Source organism: Sus scrofa, chromosome 6, assembly GCF_054392235.1.
Source record: "Sus scrofa isolate SSC_HxYL_T2T_F1_AM1 chromosome 6, Sscrofa_HxYL_maternal_Yorkshire_Landrace_v2.0, whole genome shotgun sequence".
Taxonomy (NCBI): domain Eukaryota; kingdom Metazoa; phylum Chordata; class Mammalia; order Artiodactyla; family Suidae; genus Sus; species Sus scrofa.
The window spans coordinates 60,829,491-60,855,394 of record NC_139388.1 but is presented as its reverse complement, the minus strand read 5'-3'; the positions used below and the strand labels follow the sequence as shown (position 1 = coordinate 60,855,394).

General features: G+C 43.5%; 1 protein-coding gene across 1 annotated transcript; it reads left to right on the top strand.

Moving 5' to 3' along the window:
* The first annotated feature begins 1,716 nt into the window (after positions 1-1,716).
* Positions 1,717-8,630, top strand: LOC102163603 (uncharacterized). The gene has a single exon (XM_084965678.1). It carries the CDS (start codon positions 1,717-1,719, stop codon positions 3,316-3,318), a length of 1,602 nt encoding a protein of 533 aa, XP_084821804.1. The 3' UTR covers positions 3,319-8,630.
* Positions 8,631-25,904: the final 17,274 nt, after the last annotated feature.

Here is a 25,904-nt window from a genome sequence, read left to right as displayed (position 1 = left end):
TAGACATTTGTCTGTTTTTGTTCCAGTTTGTTTGAAACTAAGGTGCTCCAAAATTACTAGAATTACCTTGGATCATTTTTTCCTTATTAAAGAATCCACTTGCTTTTCTGTTTCTAAAATTTAACAAATCATAGTAGGTAATTTCTTAGCCTTGTTTGACATAAGCATCTGTCTGTCTGTCTGTCTGTCTTTCTTTCTTTCTTTGGCTTTTTAGGGCCACGCTCATGGCATTTGGAAGTTCCAGGCTAGGGGTCAAATCGGAGTTTTGTAGTTGCTGACCTACACCAAGGCCACAGCAGTGCAGGATCCAAACTGCTTCTGCAACCTCCACAACAGCTCATGGCAACACTGGATCCTTAACCCACTGGGCGAGGTCAGGGATCACACCTGTGTCCTCATGGATACTAGTCAGATTAGTTAGCACTGAGCCACAATGGGAACTCCTTGTAAGTGTTTTCTTAAGTGTAATATTTACTTAACATGAAACATTTATTAATTAATTGCAATGAATAGTATATTAAGGTTTGTTATGTCTTGTAGGGATTTCTCATCCACATGTGATCCAGAAATTACAACTAAAAGCTAACACTGATACAGGAGTATTCCAGACAGTGATGTTGGAAAGACATGAAAAGAATGAAATGAAACATTTTTACCTCGGGGTTATTGAGAAAAATATATATGACTTTGTGTATCAGCAGAGAGATGAGGTAAGAAATTACAAAGGAATGCCCATAAGCCATAATGAAAACCTCACTGATAAGAGAGATGGACATGGTTGGAGTCTTGCAGGAATCAAGCCTGTTGGAAATAGGCTTCCGTTAAGCTTTTGGGATGAACTGCACCTATGTAATAGTCCGGAGAAAATTAATGAACTTAATTGATCTGCCAAGCATATTGATAGTAGTGCCTCATTTTTACCACCTCAAGCAGTTTCTCCTGTTGTCCAAACCAAGACCTTTAATACAAATGGGAATGATTTTATACATCCTTCAGTACTGACACAAGACCGTGAAGCACACACTGAAAGACCTTACAAATGTGATGCGTGTGGCAAAGCCTTTCTTCAAGAAGTCTGCCTCAGAAGACATCAGATGATCCATAGAGGGGAGAAACCACATAAATGTGATGTTTGTGGGAAAGCCGTTAGTCAAAATGCATACCTCGTAATTCATCAGAGAATTCATACCAGAGAGAAACCTTACAAATGCAATGAATGTGGCAAGGCCTTTAATAAAGACATCAGCCTTACTCATCGTCAGAGGATTCATTCTGGGGAGAAACCATACAAATGTAATGAGTGTGGCAAGGTTTTTAGGGAAAAGGCAAACCTTGCAAGTCATCAGAGAATTCATACTGGGGGGAAGCCTTACACATGTAATGAGTGTGGGGAATTCTTTTATTATGACTCCCAGCTCAGAGCACATCAGAGAATCCATACAGGTGCAAAACCACATCAGTGTGACGTGTGTGGCAAAGTCTTCCATCGAAGATCACACCTTACAGGTCATCAGAGGACTCATAGTGGAGAGAAACCATTTCAATGTAGTGAGTGTGGCAGGGTTTTCAGGGAAAAAGCAAACCTTGCGAGTCATCAGAGAATTCATGCTGGAGAGAAACCTTATAAATGTAGTGAGTGTGATAAGCTTTTTAATCAAAAGTCAACCCTTGCAATTCATCAGAGAATTCATACTGGAGAGAGACCTTACACATGTAATGGGTGTGGAAAATCCTTTTATTATGGCTCCCACTTCAGAGAACATCAGAGAATCCATACAGGTGCAAAACCACATCAGTGTGACGTGTGTGGGAAGGTCTTTCGTGTGTGGGAAGGTCTTTCATCAAAGGTCACACCTTACAGGTCATCAGAGGATTCATACTGGAGAGAAACCTTACACATGTAATGAATGTGGCGAAAGCTTTAGATTGAGCTCACTTCTCAGCCATCATCTGGCAATCCACATAGAAGAGATACTACATAAATGTGACGTATGCGTCAGGGTCTTCCCTACAAGCTCACAACTTTCAATTCATAAGAGAACTCATACTGGAGAGAAACCTTATCAATGTAACGAATGTGGTAAACTTTTTAATCAAAAGTCAACCCTTGCAAAACATCAGAGGATTCATACTGGAGAGAAACCATACAGATGTAATGAGTGTGGCAAGGTTTTCAGGGAAAAAGCAAACCTCGCGAGTCATCAGAGAATTCATACTGGAGAGAAACCTTATAAATGTAGTGAGTGTGGTAGGCTTTTTAATCAAAAGTCAAACCTTGCAGTTCATCAGAGAACTCATACTGGAGAGAAACCATACAAATGTAATGAGTGTGGTAAGGTTTTTAGGGAGAAAGCAAACCTTGCAAGTCATCAGAGAATTCATACCGGAGAGAAACCTTACAAATGCAGTGAGTGTGGAAAATCCTTTTATTATGGCTCTCAGCTCAGAAAACATCAGAGAATCCATACAGGTGCAAAACCACATCAGTGTGACGTGTGTGGCAAAGTCTTTTGTCGAAGATCACACCTTACAGGTCATCAGAGAGTTCATACTGGAGAGAAACCTTACAGGTGTAACGAATGTTGCAAAAGTTTTAGTTTGAGCTCACTTCTCAGCCGTCATCAGGCAATCCTCTTACACAAATGCGATGTATGTCTTAGCGTCTTCACTTCAAGTTCACAACTTTCACTGCATAAGAGAATTCATACTGGAGAGAAACCATATGAATGTAATGAGTGTGGCAAGGTCTTTGGTCAAAAAACCAGCCTCAAACGCCATCAAAAAATTCATTCTGGAGAGAAACCTTACAAATGCAATGAGTGCGGCAAGGTTTTTAGAGAAAAATCAACCCTTGCAGGTCATCAGAGAATTCATACTGGGGAGAAACCTTACAAATGTAAAGAGTGTGAGAAAACCTTTTATTGTGGCTCACTCCTTACTCGACATCAGAGCATCCATACTGGAGTTAAACCATATAGATGTGACACGTGTGGCAAACACTTTCTTACAAATAGAAAACTTCAACTGCATCGGAGAATTCATACCGATGAGAAACCTTATAAATGTGATGAATGTGGCAGAGTCTTTCATCGAAAAGAAAACCTTACCGGTCATTATAGAATTCACACTGGAGAGAAACCTTACAAATGTAAGGAGTGTGGCAAGGCCTTTCATCATAAAACAACTCTTTCAAGTCACCAGAAAATCCATAATCGACAGAAAGCCTTCCAAAGTAATGAGTGTCGGAAGACAGAAAGACCTCTGGATGATCACCTCACAGAAGATGATAACCACAGAGGGGAAGCTATATTATTGTGATGTGTGGGGAAGGTCTTCATTCAAAATTCACAGTTTAAATTCATGGGCAGTTCATAGTGGGAGGAAACATGCACAGTCATGAGTGTGGGATAAAGCCTCCCTTAACCACCAGATGCTCCACACTGGACAGAGATCAAAGAAATGCAATGACTGTCTCAAAGTCTTTAGTCAAAATTCACACCTTAAAGTCTACCAAAGAATTCATACTGTAGAGAAACAATACAAGTAAAATGACTGGTAAATCCTTCAGTGCACTTTCAAATCTAACATGCCATCAGGTAGTCCATATTGGTGAGGGAATTTAAGCAAGTGTGTTAGTGGGGTCCATGTCTTCGGATTCATTGCAAAAGTCATCCTGGAGAGAAATCAAGTGAATTTTCTTTTTTTTTTCTTTTTTTTTCTTTTTGGCCTTACCTGAGGTATGTGGAACTTCCTGGGCCAGGGATCAAACCCTCACTACAGCAACAACCAAAGCCACTGCAGTGACAATGCCAGATCCTTAACCCCCCCATTGCACCACATGAGAAATCCATGTGACCAGGGCTTTAGGCAAGGAATTCGTTCTGGAAATAAGCCCACACATGCCAAGAATAGGAATAACCTTTACTTGGGACTCACTTCTCATCAGTCATCAGATAATCCATAGTGGATAGAACATGACAGATGTTCTGAATATGGCAAAGCGTTTTTTTGTGTGTGTGTTTTGGTCTTTGGTTTTTGCTTTTTTCCTCTTTTTTTTTTTTTTAGTAGGGCCACACATGTGGCATATGGAAGTTCCCAGGCTAGGGGTCGAATTGCTGCTATGGTGATGCCCTGCACCACAGCCACAGTAATGCTGGATTCTTGACCCACTGAGCAAGGCCAGGGATCGAATGTGCAACCTCATGGTTACTAATTGGTTCGTTAACCACTGAGCCATGATGGGAACTCCATGAAAAATTAATTTTATCGTTGAAAATTGAAGAGAGAGCAGTTATCTTGAGAGGAACATTCAATCAAAATAATCATAATATACATGTGCATATTATGCACATTTAACTGCTGCTATTTTTGCTACTATTTTATCCAAAATGTATTATATGTCTCCTATTTTATTTTATTTTATTATTTTTTTGTCTTTTGGGGGCTGTACCCACTGCAAATGGAGGTTCCCAGGTTAGGGGTCAAAGCAGAGCTGTAGCTGCTGGCCTACGCCACAGCCACAGCAACTCAGGATCCAGGCCACGTCTGTGACCTACATACACCACAGCTCACGGCAATGCTGGATCCTTAACCCACTGATCGAGGCCAGGGATCGAACCTGAAACCTCATGGTTACTAGTTGGGTTCATTAATCACTGAGCCATGGTGGGAACTCCCTCTCCAATTGTAAATAATACAATTTAGTCACTATTTTTGTGACCCTGGATGAATGCTGTTCCTTCTAGCAGCACAGTCTTGACCCCATCCGGCTACTTGGTACAATGCACTATTAGGTTGTCATGGTGGAAAAACATCTCTAACAATTTATTTCCAATATGGAATCAAACAACATTCAATTTAGGGATTATATACCCATGATTTATATTTAACTTGTTCTGTCTACACTCTATACCAGAATATCCAGATGGTTATCAAGTTTCTTCCAGATTCTGATGTCTATTAGTGCATAAAACTTAATGGTGATTTCTAATTGAAGGACCGAATTGGTTTTATAGAATGTACAGAAACTGAGCTCATCCCACATAAAAAAATAGAGGTGCTCCAAGACTATGTACAATATGGAAAACTTTTTTTAGGCAGAAACTGGGTGATATTAAAAAATCTATTTGTGGCAACTCCTGTTGTGTTGCAGCAGAAACGAACTCAGCTAGTATCCATGAGGACGTGGGTTGGATTGGTGGCCTTCCTCCGTGGGTTAAGGATCCGGCATTGCCATGAGCCGTGGTGTAGGTCACAGATGAGTCTTGGATCTTACGGTGATGTGGCTGTGGTGTAGGCCAGCCGCTACAGCTCCAAGAACTTCCATATGCTGCTGTTGTGGCCCTAAAAAGAAAAAAAAATTAATTTTGAAAAAGTTATTTTTTAAAAGAAAAAAAAGTTGGTTTCAGGCAAGGTTACACTTGTGGGGGAAAGGCGGGCAGAAGTCTTATCCTGTTTATTATCTCACTAGCGTTCAGTAAATGATAGTGATTAGTTTAAGGTAGCATTCAGGGGAGGGTGAAACTGCCGTTGTATTAAGTCTTGATTTGCTGTCCGGAGGCAAGGGACTCCACCTTGGGTTTGTTTTTGTTTTTGTTTTTTGCTCCGCCCATTGCATGTGGAAGTTCCTGGGCCACAATTGAACCTGCTTCACAGTTGGAATCTGTGTCACAGCTGCAGCTGCACTGGGTCCTTAACCCACTGTGCCTGAAGGGAGCTTCCAGAAATGTTTATTTTTAAGCACTCCCTGCAGCCGGCTCCACACTCATGAGTATGCAGTATATGAATGGATTGCTTCTTCTTTTGTGTCCATTTAAGTCTGATGGTTTGCTTCTTGATTTACATGATGGGAAAATGGGCATATGGTGAGTAGACAAAAAATATTAGAACATTTTCAGAATTATTCAGGTTCAGTTTTCTCGAGCTGTTCAGTACAGTCATGTGAAAATAACAGTGTTTCTGAGTTTTCTTTGAAAAATGAATATATAAATGGAAACATTTTTGTTTGAGGCGCTTGAAATTTCGTGTATCACCCTCCAAAACTTGTGTTGTTGCTAATTTGCATTTGTGGCCATTTCACTGTAAAAGGGCGGAACTCCACGCAAATCATTTAGATTGATTTTAACATTAAAGTTTGATGAGAACGTTTGTTATATACTTCAGCTCTCTGGATGGACAAGGGAGAATTCCAAGGTGTTCCAAACACGGTTTGAAGAAACAGGGAATGTGACTGGCTCGCTGGAGGTTACTTGGTACGGCTTGAACTTTGAACTTGTAGTTTTTACTACAGGAGGGATCCTTCAGGGAAAAAGTTTGCCCAGATGGGCACAGTAGGAAGTGGTCGTCCTTCAGGGTAAAGCTGTCACTAGTCAGATATCAAAAATCCAGTGAGACTGAGAAAACACTAGGTGTTTACTCTTGAAATTCCTGATTTCTGGGAAATACCAGACTTACCTTTCTTTCTTTTTTTTTTCTTTTTTTTTTCTTTTTTTTGCTTTTTAAGGCCACATCCACGGCATGTGGAAGTTCCCAGAACAGGGGTCAAATTGGAGCTACAGCTGCCAGCCACCGTCACAGCCACGTGGGATCCGAGTCGCCTCTGCAACCTACCCCACAGCTCACGGCAATGCTGTGTCCTTAACCCCCTGAGCGAGGCCAGGGGTCAAACCCGAAACTTCATGGATCCTAGTTGGGTTCGTTAACCGCTGAGCCACAACGGGAACTCCCGTATTTCTTTTATTACAGCACACACGCCTTCATTGCACAATATGATTGTTTTAAATGTTTGTAACAAACTGTTGAACTAAATTGCCTAAAGTATTTTTTAGACTAGTTTGATAAAAGTTAATATGTGGTAATGTTTATAAAACATTACTAAGAAATTTACTAGTAGGACAGCAGTTATCCAAAGCCCTTAAAATTTTCAAATAAAAGTTACGGAAATTAGGAATAAGTCACATAGTTGATTTTCTACCATAATAAGTTTTTTTTTTTTTTTTTTCCCCCTTGGCTGCAGAAGTTCCCAGGTCAGGGATTGAGCCTTCACCACTTCAGTGACAACACCAGATCTTTAACCCCCTATACCACCAAGGAACGCCTGTTTTTGTTTGTTGTTGTTGTTGTTTTGTGGTTTTTTGTTTTTCGTTTTTTTAGGGCTGCACTCAAGGCATATGAGAGGTTCCCAGGCTAGGGGTCAAACCCGAGCTGCAGCTGCCAACCTACACCCCAGTGACAGCAGTGCAGGATCCAAGCCGTGTCTGCAAGGATCCTTAACCTGCTGAGCAAGGCCAGGGATCCAACGCATAACCTCGTGGTTCCTAATCCTATTCGTTTCCCGCTGTGCCACTGCAGGAACTCTGGTGTGTTGTTTTTTTATCTTTTTTGTCCACCCTGCCGCATATGGATTTCCCGGCCGAGGATCAGATGCAGCCCACTGTTGCAACCTATGCCACAGCTGCAGCAATGCTGAATCTGTAACCCAGCGTGCCAGGCTGGGGATTGAACCTACGTCCTGGCACTGCAGAGATTCTCCCGATCCTGTTGTGCAACAGCTGTGTCAACCCCGGATCCTTTATCCAGTGCACTGCAGTGGGAACTCCTTATTGCACTTTGTTTTATTGCCTTCACAGATAATCGCATTTTTGCAAATTGAGGGCTCCTGGCCACCCTGCAGGGATCGTTGCCTTGCACCATTTTCCCAAGAGCATTGCGTCATTTCATGTCTCTGTCACATTTTGGTAATTATCACGATATTTTAACTTTTTGCATTATTTGTTATAATGTCTGTAATCGGTTATCTTTGATGTTTCTACTGTCTTTCATGACTGAATTCTCAGCCATGAGAAAGAATGAAATAATATCGTTTGCAGCAAAATAGACCTAGAGGTGATCATAGTACATGAAGTAAGTCAAAGAGAAACACAAATACAGTTTCATTTCACATGTATTTGGAATCAAAGATATAAAGGAAATGAACTTACCTACACAAAAGGAACAGACTCACAGAGAACACTGGTGGTTGCCATGGAGGGAGGGGGATTGGGGAGGGACAGATTGAGAATTTGGGATTAAAAGACATGAAATGTCATTTACAGAATGACAAGGGCCTACTATATAGTACAGGGAACTATATGCAATATCCTGTAATAAACCATAATGGAAAAAACATGAAAAAGATCTGACTACTCAGCCATAAAAAAAAGAACAAAGTAATGCCATTTGCAGCAACATGGATGGACCTATAGATTCTCATACTATGTGAAGTAAGTCAGAGAAAGACAAATACCATATGATATCACATATGTGGAATCTAATATCTGGCACAAACAAACCTATATACGGAAAAGAAACAAACTCATGGACCTGGAGAACAGACTTGGGGTTGCCAAGAGGGAGGGGGAGGGAGCGGAAGTCGGGGGTCAGTAGAAGCAGACTATTGCATTTGGAGCGGATAAGCAATGAGATCCTGCTGTGTAGCACAGGGAACTACATCCAGTCGCTTGTGATGGAACATGATGGAGGATAATGTGAGAAAAAATGCGTATGTATGTGTAACTGGGCCACTTTGCTATATAGTAGAACTTGACAGAACATTGTAAAGCAATTATAATAAATTTTTTTTAAAAGAAAAAGAACTGAATCACTTTGCTGTGTATCAGAAAGTGGCACAACATTGTAACTCAACTATAATTAAGTAAAAAAAAAAATTTGTTTAAAAGAAGAACTGGAGTTCCTGCCGTGGCTCAGCTATTAACAAATCTGACTAGGATCCCTAAGGATGCGGGTTCGATCCCTGGGCTTGCTCAGTGGGTTAAGGATCCGGCGTTGCCGTGAGCTGTGGTGTAGGTCACAGACGTGGCTCGGATCTGGCGTTGCTGTGGCTGTGGTGTAGGCCGGCAGCTGTAGCTCCTATTGGAGCCCTGGCCTGGGAACCTCCATGTGCCAGGAGTGCAGCCCTAAAAAGACCAAAAAAAAAAAAAAAAAAGTGTTTTAAATAAGATAGAAATGGAGTTCACTAGTGACTCTGGGTTTGGGATCTGATGTTGTCACTGCTGTGGAGTAAGTTCAATCCCTGGCCTGGGAACTTCTGCATGCTTCAGGCACAGGCAAAAAATAAACTAGTGTATTGATATATAATTCACATACAATTTTGTCATTTGAAATATGGAATTAAGTGATTTTTTTTCAGTTGATTTACAAAGCTGTAAACTCCACATGATATATATATATATATATCATACACACACACCCACATGTATATATATACACACATATATATGCTTTTTAGGGCCGAACCGCAGTGTATGGAGGTTCCCAGGCGAGGGGTTCAATCAGACCTGCAACTGCCAGCCACAGCCACAGCCACCTCCAAGCCAGATCCGAGCTGCGTCTGTGACCAACAACCACAGCTCACAGCAACACTGGATCCCCTACCCGCTTAGCGAGGCCAGGGATTGACCCTGAATCCTCATGGATACTTGTCGGATGTGTTTCTGCTGCACCTCAATGGGAACTCCCACACTGTATATTTGATGCGTGGAAGAGGCTGAAGTTCCTCTTCCCAACCTGCTGACCTTGCACAGGGAAGAATCCCGCTTGGATGACATTAAGAATTTCCAAGAAAAGGGGAGTTCCCGTTGTGGTGCAGTGGTTAACGAATCCGACTAGGAACCATGAGGTTGCGGGTTCGGTCCCTGCCCTTGCTCAGTGGGTTAACGATCCGGTGTTGCCGTGAGCTGTGATGTAGGTTGCAGATGTGGCTCGGATCCTGCGTTGCTATGGCTCTGGCGTAGGCTGGCGGCTACAGCTCCGATTCGACCCCTAGCCTGGGAACCTCCATATGCCACGGGAGCGGCCCAAGAAATAGCAAAAAGACAAAAAAAAAAAAAAAAAAAAAAAGAATTTCCAAGAAAAGGTCCTTCTTTAAATTCAAGAGGGAAGGAAGCTGTTCTCACCAAGGTTAACACACCATCAGGGACTTCTGTGTACATTTCTATCTCCATGGAGCACATCAGATGTCCAGCCTAAGCCATGACACAATTTCTACCCATTTGACTGACACATAATTCCTCTGCACAGTTAGACTATCAGTTCCATTTTTTAAAGAGGATTATGTCATGGGCACTTTATAGCGTCTTCCCTCTTGCTGCAAGAATACTGTCAGGGTTCTTTTATGTCAGGCAGATCAGTGTTCAAACTAGAGAGATCTAATATCAAATTAAATGCTGCAGAGATAAAATAACATCAGGGATGTTTTTCATGTATCCACATTAAATCCGCTCTTAAGCATTTTGGTTTTTTTTTTTTTTTCCTATAGATAACTTGCACATAATTTTGAATTCTACAAGTGTATTTTATACAGCAAATGATGCTTTATGTCAGGTTTACACTTGGCTCTTTGTGCGTGATGATCATTCCGGTTTACTGATTCGCTTTTACTACATTCTCACGCATATCCATGTGTTTCTGTGGTTTCCCCGTCCTTTTATCAAGCCAAAGCCCTGAGACCTCTTTTTCTTCTTTTTTTTCTTTTTGCTTTTTAGGGCCACACCCGCTGCATATGGAGGTTCCCAGGCTAGGGGTCTAATCGGAGCTGTAGCCACCAGCCTATACCACAGCCACAGCAAACGTGGGATCTAAGCTGCGTCTGCAACCTATACCACAGCTCACGGCAATGCTGGATCCCCATCCCACTGAGCGAGGCCAGGGATCGAACCCACAACCTCATGGTTCCTAGTCAGATTTGTTAACCACTGAGCCACGACAGGAGCTCCCCAAACCCGTATTTCACATAAGGCACAATATCAAACTCAGATGCTCCTCTTGTACAAATACATATCCAAGAGATTTTAAAACATTAGCTACTAAACTATTATTTTCATCTTAAGAGGGAACAAACACCCTGAGATTCTGCAATAACAGGCCCACTTTTCACGGTTGAAGCTGTGGCATATGGAAGTTCTCCAGCTGGGGTTCAAATTGAAGCCACAGCTGCAGGCCTACGTCAAAGCCACAGCAACACAGGGTCAGAGCCACATCTCTGACATACACCACGATTTTTGGCAACACTGGATCCTTAACCCAATTGAGCAAGGCTATGATTTGAACATGCATCCTCACAGACCCTAGGTAAGGTTAACCCACTGAGCCACCGTGGGAACTCATGTGCAGGAGGTTAACGTATCCCACGTTGCTGTGGGTGTGGCATAGCCCGGAGCTGGAGCTCTGATTCGAGCCCTAGCCCAGGAACTTCCATATGCTGCAGAATTCTTCAGATTCGATTTCACCGTAGGTTGTTACAAGATATTGATTATATTTCCCTCTGCTATGCAGTAACTCCTTGCTTTTTGTCAATTGCATATATATCTATTAATCCCAAACTCCCAATTTATTCCTCCTGCTCTTTCCCCTTGGGTAACCATAAGTTTGTTTTCTTTCTTTTTTTTTTTTTTTTGGCCACCCCATGACATACGGAGTTCCTGGGCCAGGGATGAGGTACAAGCCATATTTGCAACCAAATCTGCAACAACCCTGGACTCTAACCCACTGTACCAGGCAAGGGATTGAACCTGCCTCCTAGTGCTCCCAAGACGCCACCAATCCTGTGGCATCACAGGGCCATCTCCAAAAGTTTGTTTTCTATGTTTTTGAATCTATGTTTTGTAAATAAGTTCATCTGTATAGAATATTCATTTATTTTTACCTCAATTACACATACATTGTTTATTTTCTAGAAACCTTCAGAGAACTTTGTATTTTCAGTTGAAACACTTCCAACTAATTTCTCCTGATCAAATATTTGTAAATAATCTCACTAAAATTGTCCTCTTGCATGGCAGTGCCACATCTGAATAAGAAAACCCTAGAACTAGATGAGCTCAGGGAATATAAAATATTGGTCTTAAAATAACCTTCAGGAATTCATTCAATTTATAGTTCATACCCCTCTTGACTTGATTTTGAGTAATATCATTGAAGGCTTAACGATTTTTCTTGTATGTGACACAGACATGATAAACATGATGGGTCCTTCAGTGCCATCCAGTGACATGAATGCCAAGGTTCCTGGGCATATTTGTTATTATCATTATTAGTTTATATATATATGTGTGTGTATATATATATATATATATTTTTTTTTTTTTTTTTTTTTTTTTTTTTTTTTTTTTTTTGCTTTTCAAGGCTGCATCTGCAGCATGTGGAGGTTCCTGGGCTAGGGGTTGAACTGGAGCTGCAGCTGCCAGCCACAGCCACAGTCACAGCCACACAGGGTCCAATCCAAGTCTGTGACCTACACCACAGCTCAAGGCAACGCCAGATCCTTAACCCCCTGAGCAGTGCCAGGGATAGAACTCAGGGATCCCCGTTGGCTTCATTACCTCTGAGCCACAATGGGAGCTCCCCCGTTTAAATTTTCTGACATTCCCTTTTTCACATACAACGTGTGTATTTATTATCTTTTGAATTTCGTCGATGTCATATCATGGAGTGACAGCGTGAGACTTTACTCCCTCCCCCTAACTCTGGAGGACAGCAAAGGTCAAAGAACTCTTTTTCTCCTCCGTGCGGAGGGAAACCGCTTCCTCGCTAACAACAACACTTCCTTGTTAATTTCAGTCCGACTGCGGATAATCCCCTTGTTTCCTTCGAAACCAGCCAGGTGAGAATCCCCCAAATTCCCATTCATCACAGTAGGATGATTGCTGACTTGTTTGTCCTCCGTGATCGCTGGAAACAGGGATTGTTATCATGATTCAATCAAAATTGACTTATGTTTTTCTCCCCTGACAAAGCCCCTATGTTTTAGGCCACTTTTGAGTATCCTGATTCAGAACAACAGCATGGCCCAAACATCTACTCCTAAGAGTAGGTGACTTGAGTGTAAAATATCCCCTGAGAACGTAGCCTCGGGCCACCTGCCCATCCCCCTCCTCTGAGTAGGCATTTGTCTGCCTTGACCTCCAACGGAAAAGAAAAGGTCCTGGAGTTCCCGCTGTGGCTCAGTGGTTCCAACCCGACTAATACCCATGAGGACTCAGGTTCAATCCCTGGGCTTGCTCAGAGGGTTAAGGATCCGGCATTGTTGTGGGCTGTGGTATAGGTCGCAGACACGGCTCAGATCCCGCGTTGCTGTGATTGTGGCTGTGGCTGTGGCCAGCAGCTGAAGTTCCGATTCAACCCCTAGCCTGGGAACTTCCATATGCCATGGGTGCAGCCCTAAAAAGACAAAAAAAAAAAAAGAAGGAAGGAAAAAAAGAAGAGGTCATTTTGGTCCAACTTTTGAGGTTTTGTAGATTTTTTTTAACTTATTTTAAATTGTCGGAGTTCCTGTTGTGGCTCAGTGGTTAATGAATCCAACTAGGAACCAAGAGGTTGCAGGTTTGATCCCTGGCCTTGCTCAATGGATTAAGGATCTGGCGTGACCTCCGAATTAAGGAGCTGTGGTGTAGGTTGCAGACTCGTGGTCGGATCCCACACTGCTGTGGCTGTGGTGTAGGCCAGCAGCTACAGCTCTGAATAGATCCCTAGCCTGGAAACCTCCATATGCCATGGGAGCGGTCCTAGAAAAGGCACAAAGACCAGAAAAAGAATGTTAACAGATCCACTATTTATTTTAAATATTTCAAAAGTGGAAAAAAAACCCTAGATTAGCAAGTTGAGATTTTATAGATTTTATGGTTGGAGCATCTCCTATATTGTAACAATCTTTTGGAATAAAATCTGTCTAGGAGTTCCGTCGTGACGCAGCAGAAACGAATCCAACTAGGAACCATGAGGTTGTGGGTATGATTTGTGGCCTTGCTCAGTGGGTTAAGGATCCTGCATTGCTGTGAGCTGTGGTGTAGGTCGCAGATGGAGCTCTGATCCTGCAATGCTGTGGCTGTGGCATAGGCCGGTGGCTACAGCTCCGATTCGACCCCTAGCCTGGGAACCTCCATATGCCGTGGGTGCAGCCCTAAAACAAAACAAAACAAAACAAAACAAAACATACTTGGTAGTAGATGTTGTCTAAACAGGTGCCGCCTTAAAAATATTGGGTGTCGAGGAGTTCCTGGGTGGTTCAGCAGGTTAAGGATCTGACCTTGGCAATGCTGTGGCCCAGGTTTGATCCCTGGCCTGGGAAATTTCACATGCTGTGAGCTTGGCCCAAAAAGAAATTGGGTGTCAGGAGTTCCCGTTGTGGCTCAGCAGTAATGAACCCAACTAATATCCATGACAATTCGGGTTCAATCTCTGGACTTGCTCAGTGGGTTAAGGATCTGGCCTTACCTTGAGCTGTGGTATAGGTCATAGACACAGCTCAGATCTGGCATTGCTGGGGCTGTGGTGTAGGCCGGCAGCTGCAGTTCTGATTCGACCCCTAGCCCAGGAACTTCGATATGCCGTGGGTGTGGCCCTAAAAAGACAAAAGAAAAGAAATTGAGTGTCAAAATGAAATTATTCCATATTTGATAATCTGGTTTTACTTTCATTAGGGTTCATATTAAAGAGACATACCTCCTTACCAAATACCCTTAAAGGAATTTTTTTTTTTTTTTTTTTTTTTTGTCTTTTTGCTATTTCTTTGTGCTGCTCCCACGGCATATGGAGATTCCCAGGCTAGGGGTTGAATCGGAGCTGTAGCCCCCGACCTACTACGCCAGAGCCACAGCAACGTGGGATCCGAGCCACGTCTGCAACCTACACTACAGCTCACGGCAACGCCGGATCGTTAACCCACTGAGCAAGGCCAGGGATCAAACCTGCAACCTCATGGTTCCTAGTTGGATTCGTTAACCACTGCGCCACGACGGGAGCTCCCGGAAATTTTTTTTAATGAAAGCAGATTTTTTTTAAGAGAGTTACACACTCCATAGAGTGTGGGCCATCTCATAATGCAAGGGGCCTACTCTTCGAAATATTACCACTTAATTATTCTTTACATGGCAGTAAACCCCAATATCTTCTGAAGACTATATATTTTACAGGCTTTGTTATCCATAGTTAACAGAACTGTTAGAAGTAGAAAATAAAGGAGTTCCCGTCATGGCCCAGTGGTTAACGAATCTGACTAGGAACCATGGGTTTCGGGTTCCATCCCTGGCCTCACTCAGTGGTTAAGGATCCGGCCTTGCCGTGAGCTGTGGTGTAGGTCCCAGACGCGGCTCGGATCCTGTGTTGTTGTGGCTGTGGTGTAGGCCGCCAGCTATAGCTCCGATTCCACCCCTAGCCTGAGAACCTCCATGTGACATAGGTGCGGCCCTAAAAAGACAAAAAGAAAAAAAAAAGAAGTAGAAAATAAAGAAGAGAGCTAAAATATATTGCAATTTGAAAATAAAAAATGAAAATTTCTCCTTACCTTCATAAGTTTGAAATTACTTTAGGAGTTCCCGTTGTGGCGGAGTGAGTGGTTAACGAATCCGACTAGGAACCATGAGGTTTCGGGTTCGATCCCTGGCCTTGCTCAGTAGGTTAACGATCCGGCGTTGCCGTGAGCTGTGAGCTGTGGTGTAGGTCACAGACATGGCTTGGATCTGGCGTTGCTGTCGCTCTGGCGTAGTAGGCCGGGGGCTGCAGCTCCGATTCGACCCCTAGCCTGGGAACCTCCATATGCCGTGGGAGCGGCCCAAGAAAATGGCAAGAAGACAAAAAAAAAAAAAAAAGAAATTACTTTATATCTAATTATTATATTGTTAAGTATATTTTCATGAACAGGTTTTTATGAAGGATATTTAAAGGTAATTCTCACAAGTAAGGAGTAGAGCAAGTATTGTCTTTTTGTCTTTTTAGGGCTGCATCTGCAGCATGTGGAGGTTCCCAGGCTAGAGGTCAAATCGGAGCTGCAGCTGCCCGCCTGTGCAACAGTCATGATAACACTGGATCCTTAACCCACTGAGGGATGCCAAGAATCAAACCCACATCCTCATAGATGCTAGTCAAGTTCTTAACCTGCTGAGCCACAATGGGAACTCCGTGCAAGTAGTTTCTTTTTAGTATTATGCACTTATGGAGTTCCCATTGTTGCTTAGTGGGTTAAGAACCTGAGGTAGTCTTTGTGAGGGTGTGGGTTTCATCCCTGTCCTCAGTCAGAGGGTTAAGGATCTAGTGTTGCTGCAAGCTCTTGGCATAGTTTGCAGATGTGGCTCGGATCTGGCGTAGCTGTGACTCTGGCATAGGCCTCAGCTACAGCTTGGATCCAACCCCTGGTCTGGGAACTTCCATATGCTGCAGGTGTGGTCATAAAAATATGTCTATATATGATGCAGTTATTTTTATTGTGGTAGTTATTTTAATATATGTCAATCAGAACATCATGCTGTAAACTTTAAACTTTTATGTGAAGTATGTCACTTATGTCTCAGTAAACCTAGGGGGAGAATATAGTAGTCAAAGATGTTAGCAAAAAGAAGGAAATTAATAGGGGAGAACCTTTGTATTTTAGTCAAATTAGTCATTAAAGAGGTGTTGACTGTAAGCTTAAATTTTACATGACGGCCCATCTCATGGAACCCTGCCTCCCAGGTAATGAGCCTTAAGCCAAAATACCTTTGTTAAGCTCATAGGAAACCAGGCCCTCTTGTGACTGATTACAGGAAGGAAGAAATTAACACATCCTCTCAGGAGGGTGACCGACCCCAGGAAATAAATGTCTGACTTCCTCCCCTTTTAGAATAAAAGGCGTCTGACAACCGCTATGGAAAACAGTATGGAGGTTCCTCAAAAAACTAAAAATAGAGCTACTGTATGATCCAGGAATCCCGCCCTGGGCATCTATCCAGAGGAAAGCATAATTTGGAAAGATAAAGGGGAGTTCCCGTCGTGGCGCAGTGGTTAACGAATCCGACTAGGAACCATGAGGTTGAGGGTTCGGTCCCTGGCCTTGCTCAGTGGGTTAACGATACGGCGTTGCCGTGAGCTGTGGTGTAGGTTGCAGACGCGGCTCGGATCCCGCGTTGCTGTGGCTCTGGCGTAGGCCGGTGGCTACAGCTCCGATTCAACCCCTAGCCTGGGAACCTCCATATGCCGCGGGAGCGGCCCAAGAAACAGCAACAACAACAACAACAAGACAAAAGACAAAAAAAAAAAAAAAAAAAAAAGAAAAGATAAAGGCACCCCAGTGTTCATCTCAGCACTATTTACGATAGACGAGACAGAGAAGCAACCTGAATGTCCACTTCCAATGGAATGGAAGATGTGGTACGTATATGCAACGGAATATTAGCGATAAAACTGAATGACATAATGCCATTTGCAGCAACATGGACAGACCTAGTGATTATCACACTAAGTGAATTAAGTCAGAGAAAGGTACATATCATGAGATCACTAATACGTGGATTTTTTTCTTTAAAGGCTACATATCAGCTTATTTACAAAATAGCAACAGACTCGCAGACTTTGAAAACAAACTTATGGGTAGCGAAGTGGACAGGGGGTGGCGGGAGCACTGGATTGGTGGTTTGGGATTGGCATGTGTGCATTACTGTGTATTGAATGGTCAACAAGGACCTGCTGTATAGCGCAGGGAACTACCCAGTTTTCTGTGATAACCTATAAGGGAAAAGAATCTGATAAAGGATGGATATATATATATATGTGTGTGTAACTGAATCACTTTTTTTGTACAGCGGAAATTATCACAACATTGTAAATCTACTATACTTCAATAAAACTTGAAAAAATGAGTAAAAGAAGCTTGAATTCTAACTCAGGCAAGCTGGTTCATTGCCAACAAGTCCACCATCTTCTTGGTCAAATGGCTTTCAGAAGTCTCCCTATTCCTTTTTCCAGCAAATCCTCTCCGCATTTATTGGCCTGTCACCCTGGCCACCAGTACGATCTTGGACTTGGTAACAGAAAGAAAAATGCAATTTATATCAGTTCTTCAAAATGTATTCCTAGAAGATCCTTTGTTGTGAAGCCGGTTAAGGTTCTAGCATTACCGCAGCTGTGGCACAGTTACCATCCCTGGCCCAGGAACTTCCACAAGCTGTGAGTTAAGCCAAAATTAAAAAAAAAAAAATAGAATAATTTAAAAAATATATTGGTCTTTTTAAAGCAATGATCATTAAAATTTTTTAAATTAAAAAAAATTTTTTTACAAAGGAGAATAGTAGTTCCCTGGTGGCTCAGCTGTTTAAGGATCTGGCAGTTGTTACTGCTGTGGCACAGCTTCAATCCCTGGCCTGAGAATTTATGGGGGGGGGAATAAAAAATGGTTGATGACAGAAACTATTACCTACGTTAGTCCTCCAGTTTCAGACCTTAGGTTTTGTCCCTGAGTCTCTGAAATTGAACAGTGTTCAGTTTGGACTCGTGGCTGAAGGAGGAATAGTACAGAAAAGCTATTCTGTAAGGTGTCAGTATGAAATGGCCCATTCTACCCAGGCAGAGTTTTGTATTCTCACTCAAAATTATAATTCACCTACGGGTCCAGCTCTGCTTTCCTTAAACTGCTTAAATTAATTCTAATTGCAGATCCAACCACTGCCCCATAGCAACCACTTGGAGACCCAAGTTACTAAGCACTGAATTGTTTGAGCCTCAGGTGCACGCCATGCGAGCAATACGCTGGCAAAAACAGCATTTGATTGAAACCCTTTTCAGCTTGTTAAGAGGAAACATCCTTGTTTCCTATATAATGATCCATGCAACTAACATTTGACTTTAAAACTGTTACAGACAATAACTAGCAGTTTTAAAGTACTAGGAAGAAGTTCCCGTCGTGGCGCAGTGGTTAACGAAGCTGACTAGGAACTATGAGGTTGCGGGTTCGGTCCCTGCCCTTGCTCAGTTGGTTAACCATCCCGAGTTGCCCTGAGTTGTGGTGTAGGTTGCAGACGCGGCTCGGATCCCGCGTTGCTGTGGCTCTGGCGTAGGCCGGCAGCTACAGCTCCGATTAGACCCCCAGCCTGGGAACCTCCATATGCCCGGGAGCGGCCCAAGAAATGGCAAAAACAAAAAAATTTTTAAAAATTAAGTCCTGGGAAGCAGGGTCCACGCCCCGCCCTTCCGCTACCAGCGGAGACTAGCGCTCTCCCTTCGCCCCGCCCCTCGCCGGTAGCGCCCCGCCCAGGCCCCCCGCTGGTGGAAGCCCCGCCTCTGGTGGAAGCCCCGCCTCTGGCCTGGCGCGTGCGCAATTTCTTACGGAGCCGGAAGCAGCTCGGCGTGGAGGTCTCACAGCGGAGCGTTGGTTTCTTACTTCCAGTGTAAGTCCATGCTGCGCAGTCCCCCTCGCTGCACTCTCAGGGTCTCGAGTCACTGCGGAGCTAAAATCCTAGCACCCAGCTCTTCGCCCCCAGTAAACCCTAGTAAACCCAGACGTCGCCGTTATCGGTTTTGTATGATTTCCTTTGGATTTGAAATCGCTGAGGCTGGTCACTGCACTTGGCTTTTCGGCCTTCGGTCCACATAGACACCGCATTTCGCGACGTTTCCCTGCTTAAAACCCTTTACCGATGTTTTCCGTTCCCTCCGATCTACTATCCCAGGCCAAGTAAAGTCCTCTCCCGCGAGGCGGCCCCGCGGCCCCACCTCGACCCCTGCGGCTGCAGGGCGGCTCAGCTCCCTGAGAGGCCGCATCCTCCCCTGGTCCTGGGATGCTGGAGCCCGCCCTCTCCTGAGACACCCTCCCTCCAGCCCCTCTGTCTTCGCGGCTCCCCAGACCGATCCTTCTGCCCCGCAGGCCTCCCCCTTCCGCTCCTCCCGCGTAGGGGGAGGTGACCTGGGCCAGCCATTTGAAGCCCAATGTTCTGTCTCAAATTCCACTCCGCTACAAAATAAATTCTCTTCTGGCAGGCGGGCGTCTTTTTCTGTAGCCATCGCTGTAAACACTTGGGCGCAAGCTCTCAGGTGGAGCGAGCAAGAGCGACTCGGAAGGAAAGAAAAAAACTCAGAAGGGTAAAAGAATGAGGGAGCATGGATGGGGTCGTTGAGGATGGCTGAGGGACTTGCAGAATGATAGTGAAATGAATTAACGATCTAGCCCTTAAAGTAGCAGCTGGATAAAATAGAGAAGTGAATAAAGGAGCAGGGTCTGTGTGGATTGGAGAGCTAAATGGAGAGAGAGGCATTTCCCAGGGAAAAGTTGGGGGAAAGGACAAAAGAGTTGTAACCATGGTCTTCAGAGCCTGGAGATGCTGGGAGAGGAACGTGACAGCTAATGACTAGCAGAGCAGAGGAAGAGAGAAAGCAGGAAGGGCTGTAACCTGGTGCGTAGAGAGGGAGCCAAGATGGAGGAAGGAAGAGGCAGAAATACATGGACAGTTCGGACAGTCAGAAAGTTTGAGGGGGAAAAGCACCAAGAGGAGAAACAAATGGCAGAGTGGGACAGGACAGGAGCGAGAGAAGAAATACGAGGGCAGCAGGCACAGCCGTAGAAGGGAACAAAAAGAGAGAGAAATAGGGAGACAGATAATGATACAGAACCACAGTAGTGCAGACAGAGGAAGAATACTGGAGTGGTGAGTTCTTTGGATATGGATGATTAGGTTGTCCTGTATTCATTTGCTCCTTTAGAATGTTTAAAGTTTGTTTGGTGAGGGCCTCACCAGGAGGGGTGCATGGTGTGAAGGCAAGTAGTGTGGGGAAACTCCCTTGCTCTCTGTGCGGGAGTCTCCTGTCCTGAGTCCCTCCTGGGATGGAGGGCAGCAGAGGCCTGTCTCTTCCACATGGTGCGCCCTCCCCCGTGTGTGTGGTTGTGGCACAGGAGTGAGGTATGGGGATTCCACGCCTTAAACAGCATCTTTGCAACTGTGAAAATGACCTCTAAAGACTCACACTGGCCGAGGAAGACATCCAGGAAAAGAAGAAGAGGAAAGAAAAGGCGTCAGGAATGGCCGTTGCTCAGGTAAAGTCACATTTTCATTTCATCTTCAGTCGTCTTTCCTGAAATACCCTTCTTTGATCTTGATGATCTTGTCTGACTCTAAAATATCCTGCCTGACACCTGTACGTTCATAGTCACTCAGAGCCCAACCCTCAGTGCCTGTCGTCTCCATTTAGATTCCATCTCCCCCTGACTTAGTGACCTGGAGCTTGTGAAGAGGCTCCACTGGGCATCAACCTGGGCAGGGCATCACACCCATGGATTCACTTGGGGTTTCAATGCTTTTGGGCAGCAGGGATGGTTTAGATGCCCCCTCTGGATGTACTGCCTGTTCTCTGTAAACCAGGATGAAGAAGCTGCAGGCGTTCCTTTGTGGTGCAGCAGGTTAAGAATCTGGCATCAGAGTTCCTGTCGTGGCTCAGTGGTTAACAAATCTGACTAGGAACCGTGAGCTTTCGGGTTGGATCCCTGGCCTTGCCCAGTGGATTAAGGATCCAGCATTGCCGTGAGCTCTGGTGTAGGTCGAAGATGTGGCTCGGATCCTGAGTTGCTGTGGTTGTGGCATAGGCTGGCGGCTACAGCTCTGATTAGACCCCTAGCCTGGGGACCTCCGTATGCTGTGGGTGTGGCCCTAAAAAGACCAAAAAAAAAAAAAAAAAAAAAAAAAGGATCTGGTGTTGTCACTGCAGCAGTTTGGGTCAGGCAATTTGTTCTTTTTCTAATGCAGTTGAAACTAAATGACCCACTCACTTGAAAATCTTAATGGTTGGGCATGGAGTAGCAAGTTTGGACCAGGCATCAGTGATAGATAATGTTTTATGGCTTTTTTTTTTTTTTTTTTGTCTTTTTAGGGCCGCACCCCTGGCATATGGAGGTTCCCAGGCTAGGGGTTGAATCACAGCTACAGCTGCCGGCCTACACCACAGCCACAGCAATGCCAGATTTGAGCCGTGTCTACGACCTACACCAAAGCTCATGGTGACACCGGATCTTTAACCCACTGAGCGAGGCCAGGGATCCAACCTGCAACCTCATGGTTCCTAGTTGGATTCATTTCTGCTGCGCCATGACAGGAACGCCCTAGAATTGCTTTCTGATTTTCTTTTGGCATTGTTCCTTGTGTATAGACATGCAGCTGACTTTTTAGCCTTTTCTAAAGTGTTATTTGATGGAACAGTTTTCTGATGGAATCTTTACAGTTTTTACGTATACAATCTTACCATCTTGGAAAGAAGGTAATTTTACTTCTTTTTCATTTGGGGAAATTTTGTTTTCTTTTTCCTACTTAATTGTGCCTGCTAAAACTGTCGGTACTTTGTTGAGCAGTAGATCAGAGCATATGTCTTCTTCCCTCCTTCCAGATCTGAGAGGAAAAGCTTTCAGTCTTTCACCTTTGAGTATGATCTTAGCTGTTCTCTTTTGTATATGCCATTTATTATGTTGTGATAATTTATTGTTTCTAGTTTGTGTTTATGTCTTTTTTTTTTTTTTGTCTTTTTGTCTTTTTTTTTGTCTTTTCTAGGGCTGCTCCCACAGCATATGGGGGTTCCCAGGCTAGGAGTCGAATCAGAGCTGTAGCCGCCAGCCTACACCACAGCCACAGCAACTCGGGATCCAGAGCCCCATCTGTGACCTACACAGCAACGCCAGATCCTTAACCCATGGAGCAAGGCCAGGGATCGAACCCGCAACCTCACGGTTCCTAGTTGGATTCGTTAACCACTGCGCCACAACAGAACTCCTGTGTTTGTGTCTTGAAAGCTTGTTGAGTTTTATCGAATGCTTTTTTTTTTTTTTTTGTATCAATTGAGATGATAATGTGTGTTTTTTCCCTTTGTTCTGTGAAATGTGGGATATCACATTAATTGACTGTTGAATGTTAAGTCCTCCTTACCCTGTATATGAATAAAAACTACATGGCCACGAATTCAAATCTTTTTATTTTTTTTTTATTTTCCCACTATACAGCAAGGGGATCAAATTATCCTTACATGTATACATTATAATTACATTTTTTTCCCCACCCTTTCTTCTGTTGCAACATGAGTATCTAGACAAAGTTCTCAATGCTACTCAGCTGGATCTCCTGGTAAATCTATTCTAAGTTGTGTCAGATAACCCCAAGCTCCCGATCCCTCCCACTCCCTCCCCCTCCCATCAGGCAGCCACAAGTCTTTTCTCCAAGCCCATGATTTTCTTTTCTGAGGAGATGTTCATTTGTGCTGGATATTAGATTCCAGTTATAAGTGATGTCATGTGGTATTTGACTTTGTCTTTCTGACTCATTTCACTTAGTAGGACAGTCTCTAGTTCCATCCATGTTGCTGCAAATGGCATTATTTTGTTCTTTTTATGGCTGAGTAGTATTACATTGTGTCTATATACCACATCTTCTGAATCCAATCATCCGTTGATGGACATTTGGGTTGTTTCCATGTCCTGGCTCTTGTGAATAGTGCTGCAATGAACACGCGGGTGCATGTGTCTCTTTTAAGTAGAGTTTTGCGCGGATAGATGCCCAAGGGTGGGATTTCAGGATCATATGGAAGTTCTATGTATAGATTTCTAAGGTATCTCCAAACTGTTCTCCACAGTGGCTGTACCAGTTTACATTCCCACCAGCAGTGCAAGAGGGTTCCCTTTTCTCCATACCCCCTCCAGCACTTGTTATTTGTGGACTTATTAATGATGGCCATTCTAACTGGTGTGAGGTGGTATCTCATGGTAGTTTTGATTTGCATTTCTCTTATAATCAGCGATGTTGAGCATTTTTTCATGTATTTGCTGGCCATCTGTTTATCTTCCTTGGAGAAATGTCTATTCAGGTCTTTTGCCCATTTTTCCATTGATTTATTGGCTTTTTTGCTGTTGGATTGTCTAAGTTGTTTATGTAGTCTAGAGATTAAGCCCTTGGTTGCATCATTTGAAACTATTTTCTCCCATTCTGAAAGTTGTCTTTTTGTTTTCTTTTTGGTTTCAAATCTTTTTAATGTGGTGTTGAAGTTGGTTTCCTATTAATTGGGGGGGGCACACTTGCAGCATGTAGAAGTTCCCAGGCTAGGCATCAAACTCATGCCACAGCCGTGACCAAGCCTCTGCAGTGACAATGCCTTAACCTGCTGCACTGCAGAACTCCGGTTTGCTAGTATTTTGTTAAGGATTTTGCATCAATCGTCATCAGGGGCCTTGGTTTCTAATTTTCCTTGCTTGTTATGTCTTTCTTTTGGTCTTTCTCAGAATCACAGCGGCTCCATAGAAGGAGTTTGCCTGTGTCCCATCTTCGACTCTTTGTAAGAATTTTAGCAGGATTAGATGTACTTCTTTTGTAAATGTTTGGTAGAATTCTTCAGTAAAGCCATCTGGTCCTAGATTTTTCTTTGAGGATTTCGATTACTCCTTGAATCTCTCGAGTTATAATTCAGTTCAGATTTTTTATTTCTTTAAGGCTTAGTAGGTTGTATGTTTCCACAACCTTACCTTGTATATTCTAGATTTAGTAATTGGTACGCATTATTATTTATAGTAATCACTGATAATCCTGTCTTTGACATCACTTGCAATCTTTCCTATTTCATATCTCTTTTTAGTTATTTTAATCTTTTTTCTTTAGTCTAGGTAAGGGTTTTTCCATTGAATTTCTTCAAAACACCGACTCTTGGTTTGTTTTTCCCTTTTTTTTTTTTTTTTTTTTTGATGCTTTTTAGTGTCGCACTCACGTCATGTAGAGGTTCCCAAGCTAGGGGTCCAACTGGATCTTCAACTGCCAGCCTACACCACAGCCACGGCAACACCAGATCCGAGCCACATCTGGGACCTACACCACAGCTCACGGCAATGCGGGATCCTTAACCCACTAAGCAAGGCCAGGGATCAAACCTGCAACCTCATGGTTCCTAGTCAGATTCTTTTCTGCTCTGCCACAATGGGAACTCCTGTTTGTTCTTGTATTTTTCTGATTTCTACTTTATTTATGGTTGAATCTTTCTTTTTTCTTTTTTCACTTTTTAGGGCTGCATCCATGACACATGGAAGTTCCCAAGCTGGGGGTGACTCAGCTATAGCTGCCTGCCTACACCACAGCCATAGTGATGCAGGATCTGAGCTGTGTCTGTGACCTACACCACAGCTCATGGCAATGCCAGATCCTTAACCTTCTGAGCCAGGCTAGGGATCGAACCTGCATCCTTCTGGATCCAAGTCAGTTTGGTTAACTGCTGAGCCATGAAGGGAACTCCCTGCATTCTTGTTTTTAATATTATTTTCCGTCACAGTCTATCCCAGGTGACTGGATATAGTTCATTGGTCTCCACAGTAGGACCTTGGCACCCGCAGCATATGGAAATTCTTGGGCTAGGTGTCGAATCGGAGCTGCAGCTGTCAGCCTACACCAGAAACAGCAACACTAGGTCTGAGCCCCATCCTCAAACTACACCATAGCTTGTGGCAACACCAGATCCTTAACCCACTGAGTAAGGCCAGGGATCGAACCTGCAACCTCATGGCTCCTAGTCTAATTCATTTCCACTGTGCCACAATGGGAGCTCCCCAACAATGTATTTTTTTACGTATTTTTTTGCCATGATTTTTAATTCTCCAAGACCTTTTTATACTTACTATTGTGATAATTATTTTTTCTTAATCTGTGAAAATAGTGTGTAACACTAGTAACTTTTCTAACTTTGTATCAATATTTCATTAGTGGAAAACAAAGAAAAAACAATGATTTAAAAAATTGCTGAGTTCCTGCTGTGGTGCCCTGGTGGCATCTCTGGAGTGCTGAGATTGCAGGTTCGAAACCCAGCCCAGCACAGCAGATGAAGGATCTGGCATTGCCACAGCTGCCGCTACAACTCAGATCTGAGCCCTGGCCCAGAAACTCCATGTGCCACAAGACGGCCAAAAAAGAAAAAACAAATTGTCTGAAAATATGTCAAAGAGATAAGTCTTCTCATGCCAGTTAATTTTGTGTCGACACGTGTGTTCAGTGCATGGATGTGCGAGTTCGTGGTTTAGATAAAAGACATCATGATTTCAAAACTACACATGTTTTTGCCATTGAAATTCTATCCTCAGTATATTCCATGGCCTTGAATGTTTT